The sequence below is a fragment of the Ursus maritimus genome, unplaced genomic scaffold, assembly GCF_017311325.1.
Source record: "Ursus maritimus isolate PB19 unplaced genomic scaffold, ASM1731132v1 scaffold_6, whole genome shotgun sequence".
Lineage (NCBI taxonomy): Eukaryota > Metazoa > Chordata > Mammalia > Carnivora > Ursidae > Ursus > Ursus maritimus.
The window spans coordinates 15,519,943-15,531,408 of NW_024426774.1; the positions used below are offsets into that span (position 1 = coordinate 15,519,943).

General features: G+C 59.7%; 1 protein-coding gene across 1 annotated transcript in view; it reads right to left on the reverse strand.

Annotated features, from left to right (window-relative positions):
* HS1BP3 (HCLS1 binding protein 3) overlaps positions 1 to 11,245 on the reverse strand; it is a 29,253-nt gene extending 18,008 nt beyond the window's left edge. Inside the window, exons 1-4 of the mRNA XM_040622933.1 lie at positions 11,164 to 11,245; positions 6,354 to 6,519; positions 2,740 to 2,947; positions 499 to 718 (exon numbers count right to left, since the gene is read on the reverse strand). Of these exons, the coding sequence (XP_040478867.1) occupies positions 499 to 718; positions 2,740 to 2,947; positions 6,354 to 6,519; positions 11,164 to 11,195 (626 nt within the window). The 5' untranslated portion in view covers positions 11,196 to 11,245. The remainder of the gene's footprint in view (positions 1 to 498; positions 719 to 2,739; positions 2,948 to 6,353; positions 6,520 to 11,163) is intronic.
* Positions 11,246 to 11,466: the final 221 nt, after the last annotated feature.

An 11,466-nucleotide genomic window follows, 5' to 3' on the forward strand; every position in this document is an offset into this window, starting at 1 on the left:
TGTAGCTGTGCGCGCACTTGTGTGCGTGTACGCACAAGTAAAGGGAACTCAGCTGACTGGCCGGGGGCCCCGGGGCTCACTCTACCTTCTTCACCACACATAGCTGGCACCTTGCAGGTTATTGGTCCCCTCTACCCCTGTATTCACGGGCCTTACAACTGGCCTGCGGGGAGGCAGGGCCCAGGTAAACACCCGTGCTGTAAGAACAGTGACACAGGGCCCAGGGGGGCTCCAATCACGTGCCACAAGCCCCAGGCTGTCAGTGATGAGCTGGGGGCAGCCCTGCTGGGACTCAGTACAGAGCTGGGGACCCAGGGCCTGCCCTGTGGCCAGGGAGAAGGTAACATCTGAGTCCAGCCCAAGCACACCAGGCCACGTGGAGTGATGATCCAGGGAGACAGGTTTTCTCAGGCTCTCAGGACAGAGGGAGAGAGGAGCCCTCACCAGAGAGCCCGGAGCAAGCCAGAAGGAGGCCGCATCCAGGACGTGGAGACCTACCGCATGATGCCCAGAGGGTCCAGTGCCTCCTCCTCTTCCTCCTCGGAGGATTTTCCTGCATCCTCGCCCTCCCGGCCTGGGATGGGAGGAGCCTCAAGCTCTGCTCGGTCCTGCTGCTTGAAGAAGTCGAAAGCCTCCCCATCATCCCGGGCCTGGTTGGGTGTATCCAGGACAGAGACATCTCTGCTGGTGAGGTCCGCAGCCCCTGGGGACCTGGTGCCTGTGGAAGGAGAAGGAGGAGGGCACCTGACACCCACTGCCAGGGGACGAGGTGGTGTCGCCCCACACCCAAGCTCCTGTGCCAGGACCTGAGCTGGGGGCTTCCTGCAGTGTCCTGGGATGGGGGCAGCCAGGGCTCCAAGCCTGAAGCCTGCGGCAAAGCCTAGATTGGTGGAGTGGTTATAGGTGGGAGCCTTGGAACATGCTGACAGCACAGCAACAGTACGTCTACATCTGCGGGCTAAGGGCAGAAAAAGCCAGCCAGTGTACCTTTGTGGGGCATATCAGGGAGTTCTGACAATCCAACCACGAATGAAGACCTGCTCCAAGGGTCTGGGCACTTAGACTCTGAACCCAATGGGTGCACAGTGAGCTCATGGAAGATTCCAGAACAAAATGTAATGGCTCCATTACAAACTGGCTTATATGAGCGCTTCTCAAAGCATGGTCCACAGGTGGATATCCATGATGTGGTAAGCACAGAAAGGGAGAGCAAGCATCTGGAATCTTCCATAGCAGCTTGGCATTGTCACGACACCCAGACATGTGATTCTGTATTTGTGAACTATCTGTGACAGATTGGGAATACAAATCCAGTCCTTTCCCACGGACGGATTGAGAAGCATGGGTTCAGACTTCTTCATCTCTACCCAGTTAGTTAGAGTAGCAGACCTTTGAAAGCAGTTCCTTTAAAAAAAAAAAAAAATACCACCCTTAGATAGAGAAGCTACAGGATGCCTGGCATACAGGATGTTAACACGCACACCGAGGTAATAAGTGTTACTGCATCACGTGAACCCAAGCAGTAATGATATGCTGCCTTACCTTATGCTTTTTATTAGAACGAATGTGAAAATACCACTCAAAATTTCATGAACCTTCAGTTTCATCTAACAGGCATCATGTAAAAAGCATTTTACAGGTATGGACTCACTGAACTACTGTAAAAATCCACACGAGAGATCCTGTTCATGCCTCCACTTAATAGATAAGGACACGGAGGCGCAGAAAGGCTGGGAGAGTCAGACCACCGTATCCCGCTTCTCTGTAACAGAGGGGCCAGGAGATCTGGTTTCTTCCAGTTATGGATCAGCTGGGGCGCCCATACCACAGGCAACACAGCCCACTGGGGGCAAGCAGGTTGTGATCTTGTAGCAAACTCGGGGCCCACAGGTGCATGTGGGGGGCTGGAAAAGGAGAGAGGAGGCCGGGGCTCTGCAGCCACACCAGCCCCAGCCTCAGTGTGTTCACTAGCTTTGGCTTTTTTATTCTTCACCCCTTAAAAAAACTGCTTTGGCTTGGTTGCTACTGTCTGAAAAACTCCCGTCTGTCTTGCAAAGCTTAGAGACCACAGTCATTGGGAAGAAAAGTGAAACAGAATAGTCCAAAGAGGGGAGAAAGTCAGGGGGGAGAGCCCAGCCCCTCCCGAGGAACCCCTCCCCGCCCGGGGCACAAGCGCTTCATGGGCCTTGGGAATCCGTGCAGGCCTGCACACCGGGGTGTGCTGAGTGAGGGGGTACATGTCAGCCATCCTTCTAGAGAGCAGGCTCTGTCGTACACAGAGAGAGAGAGTTCTCACGCCACCTGGCAGCCAGGCATCCTCCTGTCTGACAGCTGAGGAAACCGGAAAGGGGGGGAGGTGGCTGCGGACACAGCCTGCAAGGGTTTGAGGTCCCGGTACCGGACCAGTGTGGGCTGAGCCTGCACCTGCTGCCGTACCCACCACCATCGCCGGTGGGTGCAAGCCAAGGGAGGTGTCCCCAGGGCTCAGGTCCGCAGGCCTGGCTGGCAGGAGGCAAAGTGGGGTGTGTGTGTGTATGGGTTGGGGGGCTCTGGGGATGGCCAGGAGGGGCATGGGTGGGGTCAGACTACAGAGAAGGCCCCGCGTGAGCCCCGTCCATCACCCAGGCAGTCAGCCTCCTCCTGCTAGCAGCTGTGGGCCCGCTCCGGCCCAGCCAGGGGAGTGAGGCCTAGCTCTGGGCCAAGGGAGACCTCAGAGGTTTGGGACAGAGCCTCAGGTACCTAAGAATTCTAGCAGCTCTGGGCTTCCGGCCAACTCGGCGTCCTTGGAGACACAGCGCAGAATCTCGTTGAACACGGCTCTTCTTTCCCGGATGTCGGACTCCCCAACGAACAGGACCTTCTTGGGGAGCGGGGGAAGGGTGGCCGTGGGGTAACGGCTGCTCAGCTTCTGGTAGAGCTCCTCGATCTCGCTGTACTTTTTGGAGACCTGGAGGGAGAGGAACATGTGGCTTCCTGAGTACTGGCTCCCTCACCCCGCCCAGAGAGCCCGGAGGCCGGGCTATTTGGAGAGCCCCTCCCCAGGACAGCTGCCACAGGACAGACAGGGGTCGTGGGTGTGCCTCGCTCCCTCTGACCCTCCACCCATCCCCCTGCCTTAGGCTCCCTTCCCAACACCCCCTAACCCGTGCTAGGCTGAATTACGAAAGTCTTAGCAGCCCAAGGGGAGATACAGTCACAGGATTCCATGCACTGCCACAGCTCCAGGTAGAGACATGCGGCCCACAGGTGATCCTGGAGGCTGCCGGCCTCCATTCCGGGCCTGTAGCATATTAGTGGGGTGACCTCATGGTCTGGCCGGCTGTTAGGTCATCTTCCTACAACAACATGAGTCACCTCCTGTCAGCACGATCTCTGGGTCACTCCTCCGTGTGCAGCAGCAGCCCTCTAGTGGGGACGGTCCTTACTGTGCTCACGTGGAGAAGAACCAGCTATGGCAAGGTTGTTTCTCGACTCCCCGCACCCTGGGACCTCGGGGAAGCAGGCCGGAAGGGGGTCCCAGGCCATCTGAGTCACCCCGAGACAGCACGCTGTCTCCAGCTGAGTTCGCTCTGTCTGAGGCCCCAGCACGGGCAGCCCCACACGGCCCGGGCCTCACGTGGCGTGAGCAGCTGAAGCATGGCGGCTGGAGGCGTCGTTGCAGACCATGTGACACAAGGCGGGCTCTCAGAGAGTCCCCTGCGCTGAGCCACACAGCCCACCAGCCGCCCAGTGTCCTCTCTTGTCTTGGACTCTGTGCTCTCCCTGCATGCAAGACCTGTCTCCCCGACTCTGCTGAGGGAGCACGGAGCACGCAGACACGCACAGTCCCTCTCCTACTCCCAGGCCAATGCTGGAAATGCTGCTGTGGCCGACGGACAAGACCTGGGAACCCCGGGGCACAGCGGTGTCAGGGCACACAGCCCTGGCCAACTGCAACTCTCCCAAGAACCCCCAGCCTGTGAGGGTTTCAGATGCCGGCAGGTGGCGGGGGTGGAATTTAGATCCCCAGCACCCCTGTCCCCACACACACTGGGGAGTCACCTGGGACAGGGGACTGCAGCCAGCAGTTGTCCACACAAGAGCCGGGCTCTGAAGCCTTCCTGAGAACAGCCCCCAAGGAAAGGTAAGGCGATCCCTTCACACAAGTGGTGCAGGCTCCAACCCCACCCTCTGTGGTCCTTGTGACCCAGCCAGGCAGGGACTGGGCCCCATCCAGGAAGCACTGACCCTGAGGGTTGAGCGCCCTCTGCTGGCCACGCGGGGCCAGACAGCTCCACTCCGGCCCAGCCGGCGGACTTGCTGGGACTGGGGGGTCCTGGAAGCTTTGTGTCTCCAAGAGCACTGACTGTGCCAGGGGCCAGGAAGTTTTAAGTCAGGGGTGTCACCCCATCCAGGACCCACATTCATCAGTGTTCCAAAGCCAGGGTTTTTCAAGTAGCTACCTCAACGGCAGTACGAGGAGGCTCACAGAGAGGCAGGGAGTGCAGAGCACGGGAGCTCGTGAGTCTGGCGCGTCCATGCAGGGCAGACAGCACCGCTCCCGTCTCTGATGAAAGGGTGTGTGCCTGTGCCGGCAGCACACACGGGAGCCTGCCACAAGGCCAGCGGACACGGTGCCCCTCTCTGGGGGCTGGTTTTACTTTCTGATGAGCAATTAAATTCATTTTTATATTAAAATGTGTATCCTTTCCAGGAACAGAATGCAAAATGCTTTTTTTTTTCTTTTTTTAAAGCTAAATTGTGGTACTTCAGGTATTTCCAGGCTTTTGGTTGCATCCCCAGATTTCAAGGGGGGGGTAAATGCGTTCGCCTCTGCCCTTACAGGTGGCTCACGATGTCTGAGAGGCACCTGCAGGAATGGCCACCTAGGCACACAGGCGCACCCCTCAGAGGGTGTGGGCGCCACTGGTCAGGAGAAAGCGGCACTGGTGCGATGCGAGGAGGGGTCAAGTTGTCTTCACACACAGCCTCGCACGTGAGGCTGGGCCCTGGCACGGGACGAGCGGGCTCGCCTGGACGCTCCTCAGGGCTCCCCGTTATGCCTGGAGCCGTGACCTCAGATATGCTCTTCTGCGCCCGTCCCCAACGTGTTGGGTGTGTTGGGCTCCACTGGGGGTCGGGCCAGATTATCAGGAGCTGCGAACCCCACCACCACTCACAGCCGAGCAGGACCAGAACCATCACCTAACATCAGACCTTGATTCTCACCAAAAGCTGACGTAGCACGGGAAAGACAGCATGCTTTTGGACGCTTCACACGTGTCAACTCGCCCTCGAGGAAAGACCCGTGCCTGCATTTTTATCTCTGAGAAGGAGACGTCTCTGCTACTGGGGTACCGGAGCGAGGTCACGCACTGTTTCCCTTTCTGCCTGGGCTGCCAGGAGATTCAGAATGAACCATGTGCAAACCTGTAGCTACTGATTCCGTCTATACCACAGGACTCTTGCTCCTTTCACCTTTATTTTGAAGCTCTCTCTTCCCTTAGCTCCGGTGACTCCACGATGCCCCCTTCTCTTCCCTTGGTCTCAGAGGCTCCTCCCTCTCCGTGACTGTCCCTGGGCTGCTGGGTCTCTGGGGTTCCCTCCTAAGCCCTTCCCTCCGCCCTCCATGTCCATTCTCTGGGCAACCTCATTCACTCCCAGACTTTTAACGTCACCTCCAAGCTGACGCCTGCCACACCTGCCTCCTAGGCCTGACCGGTCCCTCGCTCCGGCCTCATGGATTCATCCTCCTGTGTCCATCAGGCAGACACTTCACGCTCCACACGTCCCCTGAGACCTGCCCCTCCGCTCCTTACTTCTGGTGCAGACAGTCGGTCAGCAGACGATATGCACGTTACCCTGGAGATATTTTACAACTCTCTGCCTCCCCCTCACACCAAGCACTGCTGGCCTGCCTCCAGCCCTCCCCTGGGGCATCACTGGCCTCGTCACGGGGCCCCCTGCCCTTGCCCGGTTCTTTCCAGTCCAACTCCGCTCCCCACCATAGAGGCCAGTGAGTCACTCCCCTACTTCAAATGCCTCCTTGGCTACAAGACAGTCAGGCTCCCTACAAGCCCCCCACGACCTGGACTCTGCCCCTCGTCTCCCGCCTCCTCCAGGGTAATACTCCACTGCACGCAGCTCCCCACACACAACCCCGTGGCTAGCCTCCACTTCGGCTGTGCCCTCTGCCTGGGATACCCTTGTGCCCTTCCGACACCTTCTGGCACTCTCAGGCCCTGAGTGAGTGCTGGCTAGAGAAGCGCCCGCTCCCTGGTGCTGCTCATACCCCAGTGGCGGGTGTGTCTGTGAGCCTGGCCCTCTGGTCCCTGGGCCCCCTCAGGAGCATCCTGACAGAGCCCCCAGCTCACCAAGAACTGGACGACATCCTCGGGCCTGTGCTTAGCCGACTTGAATGCAGCCAGCCGGGTAACCACCAGGATCTGGTACTCCACGTGGCCTGACATCATCTTGCCCCGCACCTCCTGGTGCTGGGGCACGGTCAGGTCGAGGCCCGTGTGGACATTCTGAACTCGCCTGCCAAAGGGAGAGAAGGCAAAGGAAGCTCAGGTTCCAGTCAGCAGGCTTTTCGAGCGACACGCAGACAGGACCTCAGTGGGGGGCAGGGGGGCCCTGCAGGTCTGGGTGGGGGGCTACTCTGCGGGCTGTCCTCAGAGGTCACTGCTTCAGGCCACCTGCCCCACCACACAGCAGCCCCTGGGCTGCTCCCAAAGGGCCGTCCCCAGCAGGAAAACAAGTGGGCACAGAAGAGACGGGGCTCGTGGAAGATCCCTAACAAAGAGGTGTGTTCCACACTCGAGCCCCCGCAGGATTCAGAGGGATGGCATCTGGGAGCTCTATTCCCACCAAGGAAAGTGCCTGGCTCTTTGCGCACAAGCAGTCTGTGACACGTTGCCAGGAACCTGGATGGAGACTCAGCTCTTCAGTGAACCGGAGGGCAGCAGAGCTACAACGGAACCTGCCCAGGGCGGGTAGGATGGGAAGGGCCCTGGATGCAGGGTCCTCATTAGCCTCAGGGCCCCACAAGGCACTGACAAGGCTGCTGCATGACGCTTTGAGAGGGTGCTCAGCAAAACAGCACAGCTCTTGGAAATCTGTCAACGCTACACAAATATACTGAATTGCATGGGGGGCAAACAAGTCATGAAACGTATTTTCTGAAGTGATAAAAAAAATTGTAACTGCATCCTCATCCTCTGTAAGGAGGCCATGCAGACCCGTGCGTACAAGTACACGTCACACAGACCTAGCACAGGACCCCGCATCACCAAGGTCGAGACCTGGTACAGGCTGGGCAGGACTTCCAGAACACAGGCAAAGGGGTGCTCTGAGGAGAAGGGCACTTCTGGGCTAAAACTGAACCAGGGCAGGGCCTGGAAACCTCTCTGGACGCATGTCCCAATCCCTCAAAGACATGCCGTCCACCAGGACTCCTTCCACGTGGATTTCTCCCACCTCCATACCAGGCATGCGACATGGTCCGCATGGTGATGCCGTCTGTCACCCACCAGGGACAAGAGCCATACACCTGCATGACAAGTGTGCACACATGCACTGGCCCTACGGACCTCCGCACGCGCAGACATCCTCATGGGACGCAGGGCACACCGTCAGAAGGACCGATGACTGAGGGAAGCCCAGGCGACACCGAATGTACCTCTGTGAGATGGAAAGACGCAACTAACCTATCAGCCCTCCCTTCCTTGGGCCAGTAACCGAATGAGCATGCTTGGCCTCATGCTGAGCGAGCTGGTGCCGCTCCCGGCTTGGCGCACAGTGCGCGCGTGTTCTGTGCCGAGCGCGGGAGCGCGGAGCCCACTAAAGGTCAGCCTGGCAGCGGCCGGCACTGCTGCAGGCTCTCGGCACCTCACCTGAGTCACTCGGGCTCTCGCGGTCCTACGAGGGACACAACGGCTGAGACCCATTTAAAGAGAGGGACAGAGGCACAAGGGAGTCACCTGCCTGGGTCTCCGCAGGTCAGAGCTGGAGCCGGAGGGTTCACACCCAGGCCGTTGCCCCAGAGCCCGCGCTGCCTCTTCCAGGGTGCAGGGAGGTAGGGATTGGGATCATTCTGGCAATGCAGCACAGGAGGGCAGAAGTGCAGAGGAGGGGGTCTCTTGGCCGCGAAAAGCAGGTGTGAAGGAGCCCCTGGCCTCCCCGCTGGCAGGCACCTCCTATGGCTGGGCTCACCTCTCCCTTAGTACCCCGCACTGACCACCTGAGACCTGCAGTCCACCATCCCAATGCCTTCCGCTGTCCCTCCTGTCACGCCTCGTCAGCTGGGAGGCCCTGGGGTGCCACTGCTGCAATCACTGCTTCAGGCCCAGATCTCCCGCCCCCTCCCAAATCCTCCAGTTCTCTGCCTCCTTTGTACCGGCGCCCAGCAGCTGCCTGGGATGGGGACAAACGCTCGGACATGCCCCCGGGCCAGCCTGAAATTCACGGCCACAACCTGCCAGCTGCAGCCGGGGCCTGGCACCCCTCCCCTGGTCTAGACCCGGGCTCTCCAAGTATGGTCCCTGCCGCATTGGTGTCACCTGGGAAATTCAGGCCACTGAATCAGAAGCCCTGGGTGGGGGGTACCCCACTATCTTCATGTTGACAACTCCTCCAGCTGACCAATGCACTTGAGCACCTGAGCCTGACTCACTCACTCTCCCACGCCCCTGGACCCCACGTAAACTTCTGCCACGAAAGGCCAGATAATAAACATTTTAGGCTTTGCAGGACATACGCTCTCTGCCACAACGACTCAACTCAGCCATGCGGCAGGACAGCGGCCATAGATGATACGTAAACTCTTATTTACAAAAGCAAGAAGTGGGCACGATTTGGCTCACGAGCTTGGTCTGGCCAGCTATGCCTTCCACCAAGCTTCTCGAACCTCAGGTGCACCCGAGTCACCTGAGCAAGCTGTCAATATGCAGATGTGGGTTCCACAGGTCGGGGCGGGGCCTGAGAGTCTGCATTTCCAGCCAGCTCCCAGGTGATGCTGATGCCACCCTGGGGCTCCTGGGACCATCCGCTGAGCAGCAGGACACGGAGTCAACACCGCCTCTCTCAACAACCCCCGAGAAACCCCCAATGCCTGTTCTTCCCCGACAGCCCTGTTTCTTTTTTCACTGAGAAGGGCAGCAATCAGAGAAACCCCTGAGCCTCCCCCACCACTGGGGACATGCTGGTTGGCTCCTACTTGTGGCCATCTCCTCAGGCATGCTTTTGCAAGTCTTCCCCCGCCCTCACCCTCCCACTGTCCCCCTGCTCCCAAACCCACAGCTCTTTACTGCCTCCCCCAACACTCCCCCAGGCCCACTCCACTCCAGCCATGCTGGCCTCCTTGCTGGCACCCAAGCACCATCCACCCCCGCCCCTGCCCCAGGACATTGGCTCTGCTGTCCTCTCTGCTTCGTATGGTCTTGTTCAAGATATCCTCACGGCTCTCTCCCTCAGGGAGCTTGTCAGAATCTGCTCAACTGCCACTCTATCAGAACGACACTCCTGGACAAAACAGCACTCACTCTTCCTATCTGTTTTTCTCCTACCGTTTTATTTTCCTTCACACCGTTTACCATCCCTGACACACCATCCCTTTCCCTACTGTCCAGCTGTCCCCACTAAAGCTCCAGGACATGGCCTTCATTTTGTTCACTGCTGTGCCCTAGACTCTGAACCGGTCCTCGGCACAGAGCAGGCTCCCGGTCAGTAGCTGCTGCAGGAACGCATGCGGTGACAGGCGGTGGCGGCTGAGCTGGAAAGCCGAACGGGGCCCGACTGTGAACAGCCTGCCCTCGTGGCTGGTCTCAAGCACTGGGACCCCCCCTGTGGGCAGCTGCTTGGGTTCGCCGGTGCCTGCCAGCAGGAAGGGGCGAGCACCACCCACCGGGCCTTCATCACCAGCACCCAGGACTGCGAGCAGGCCCTGCCGGGCTGGGGCAGGGAGGGAAGCCACCGACCCCTTCCCAAACACCCGGCACCAAAGTCACAGCCCATCTGCTTGTGGCTGAGAGGGGTGTCTGCCGCTGGCGCTATTCATACCTGCCAACCTCAAACCTTTCTGCACAGCAGGAAACAGGCTCAGGGAGGGGTGACTTGGGGAGCACCAGGTACACCTCTTGTGCCCATGAAGACACAGCCTGTGACCTCACTGTGTCATGCAGAGGATAGCACGTAGGTTGTGGCATCAGGGTTTCCTTACAATATCACATTTTTCTAGACGTGAGGTCACAGGGGAGTTCAGGTTATAGCTGGCAAAACAGCTGGGCTGGGAAATATGCGTTCATTTATGCAATAAACCGGCGTCTTAGACCAAGATTCTGTGCAGGGGGAATGAGGGTGGTGTCTGTGAAAATACCTTAAGTGAGTCACTCTAGAAAGAGTCAAAGCATGTGCCTCCCATCCTTCCCAGGATCCATGTGCCCTGGGTCCTCCAGGAGTGGGTCAGGGTGCGCTCACACTGCACCTTCGGCCGCCCAGGCCTCTGCTGTAACTTGTCCTGCCCATGCGCGACCTCCGTGAGCGGCTCCACCTCTTCTCTCCCTTCACCTGGCTCCCGCCTACTCTTCCTGAGGGACGCGGCCTCATTCGCCCACTCCTAGAAGCCGGGTTCCGCCGTTGCACTGTGCTCCCATGGCAACCTGAACCTACTACCCGCCCCCTGCCCCAAGATCTGGCCCCCGCAGGTCTGTGTTCATTCCGTGTGCCCTGCAGGGCTGAGCCTTTTCTGATTCACCCCCGTCCCCAGTGCCATGCACCGGGCCTGGTACACAGTGAGCACTGAAAGGAGGCATAAACTGTATTTTCGGGCTAAGAAGAAATGAACGCACGTCGGCAAAGGGGAGAGGAGACCCCCCTCCCTCCGCCCGCCTGCGGGACCAGCCAATCCCGGCTTCCACTGGGTACGCGACGAGTTCGTTACCCTTTCAAGGGCCTCAGTTTTCCCCATCTGTAAAACGGGGACACTCAGTGCGCCCACCTCTCCTGCAGGACGGTAGACGGGCCGACCCCAGACAACCCGCCAGGGCGGTGGCGAGGCCGGGCCGCGGGCCCACCAGGCCGGACGCCTCCGCCTGCTCCTCCGACTGGGGCGCATCCCGCTTGTTCGCGCGCACCCGGAGTCTACGCTGCCCGAAACGCGGCGCCGGGCACGGGGGTCTGGCTCACCTGGAGGTGACGAGCACCGCCGGGGACTGCATGACTGCGGCGGCTCCGGGCGGGGCGCACGGTCACGGGACCCGCTGGCGCTGGCGTCGTCGCGTCCCCGCCCCGCGCGCTCGGCCCGCCCCGGCTCCGGCTCCGGCTCCGGCCCCGGCCCCCGCCCGCCCCCTGGTGGCCACCGACCTCAGCCAGCGGCCGCTGTGAATTTCCGGCCTTTCTGGGACTTTGCGCACTGACCACGCACCGACTGCCCTGCGCCGGCTCCACTGTCGGAGGCCCGGGTCCAGCTAGGCCACGCCCCCTGCCCCC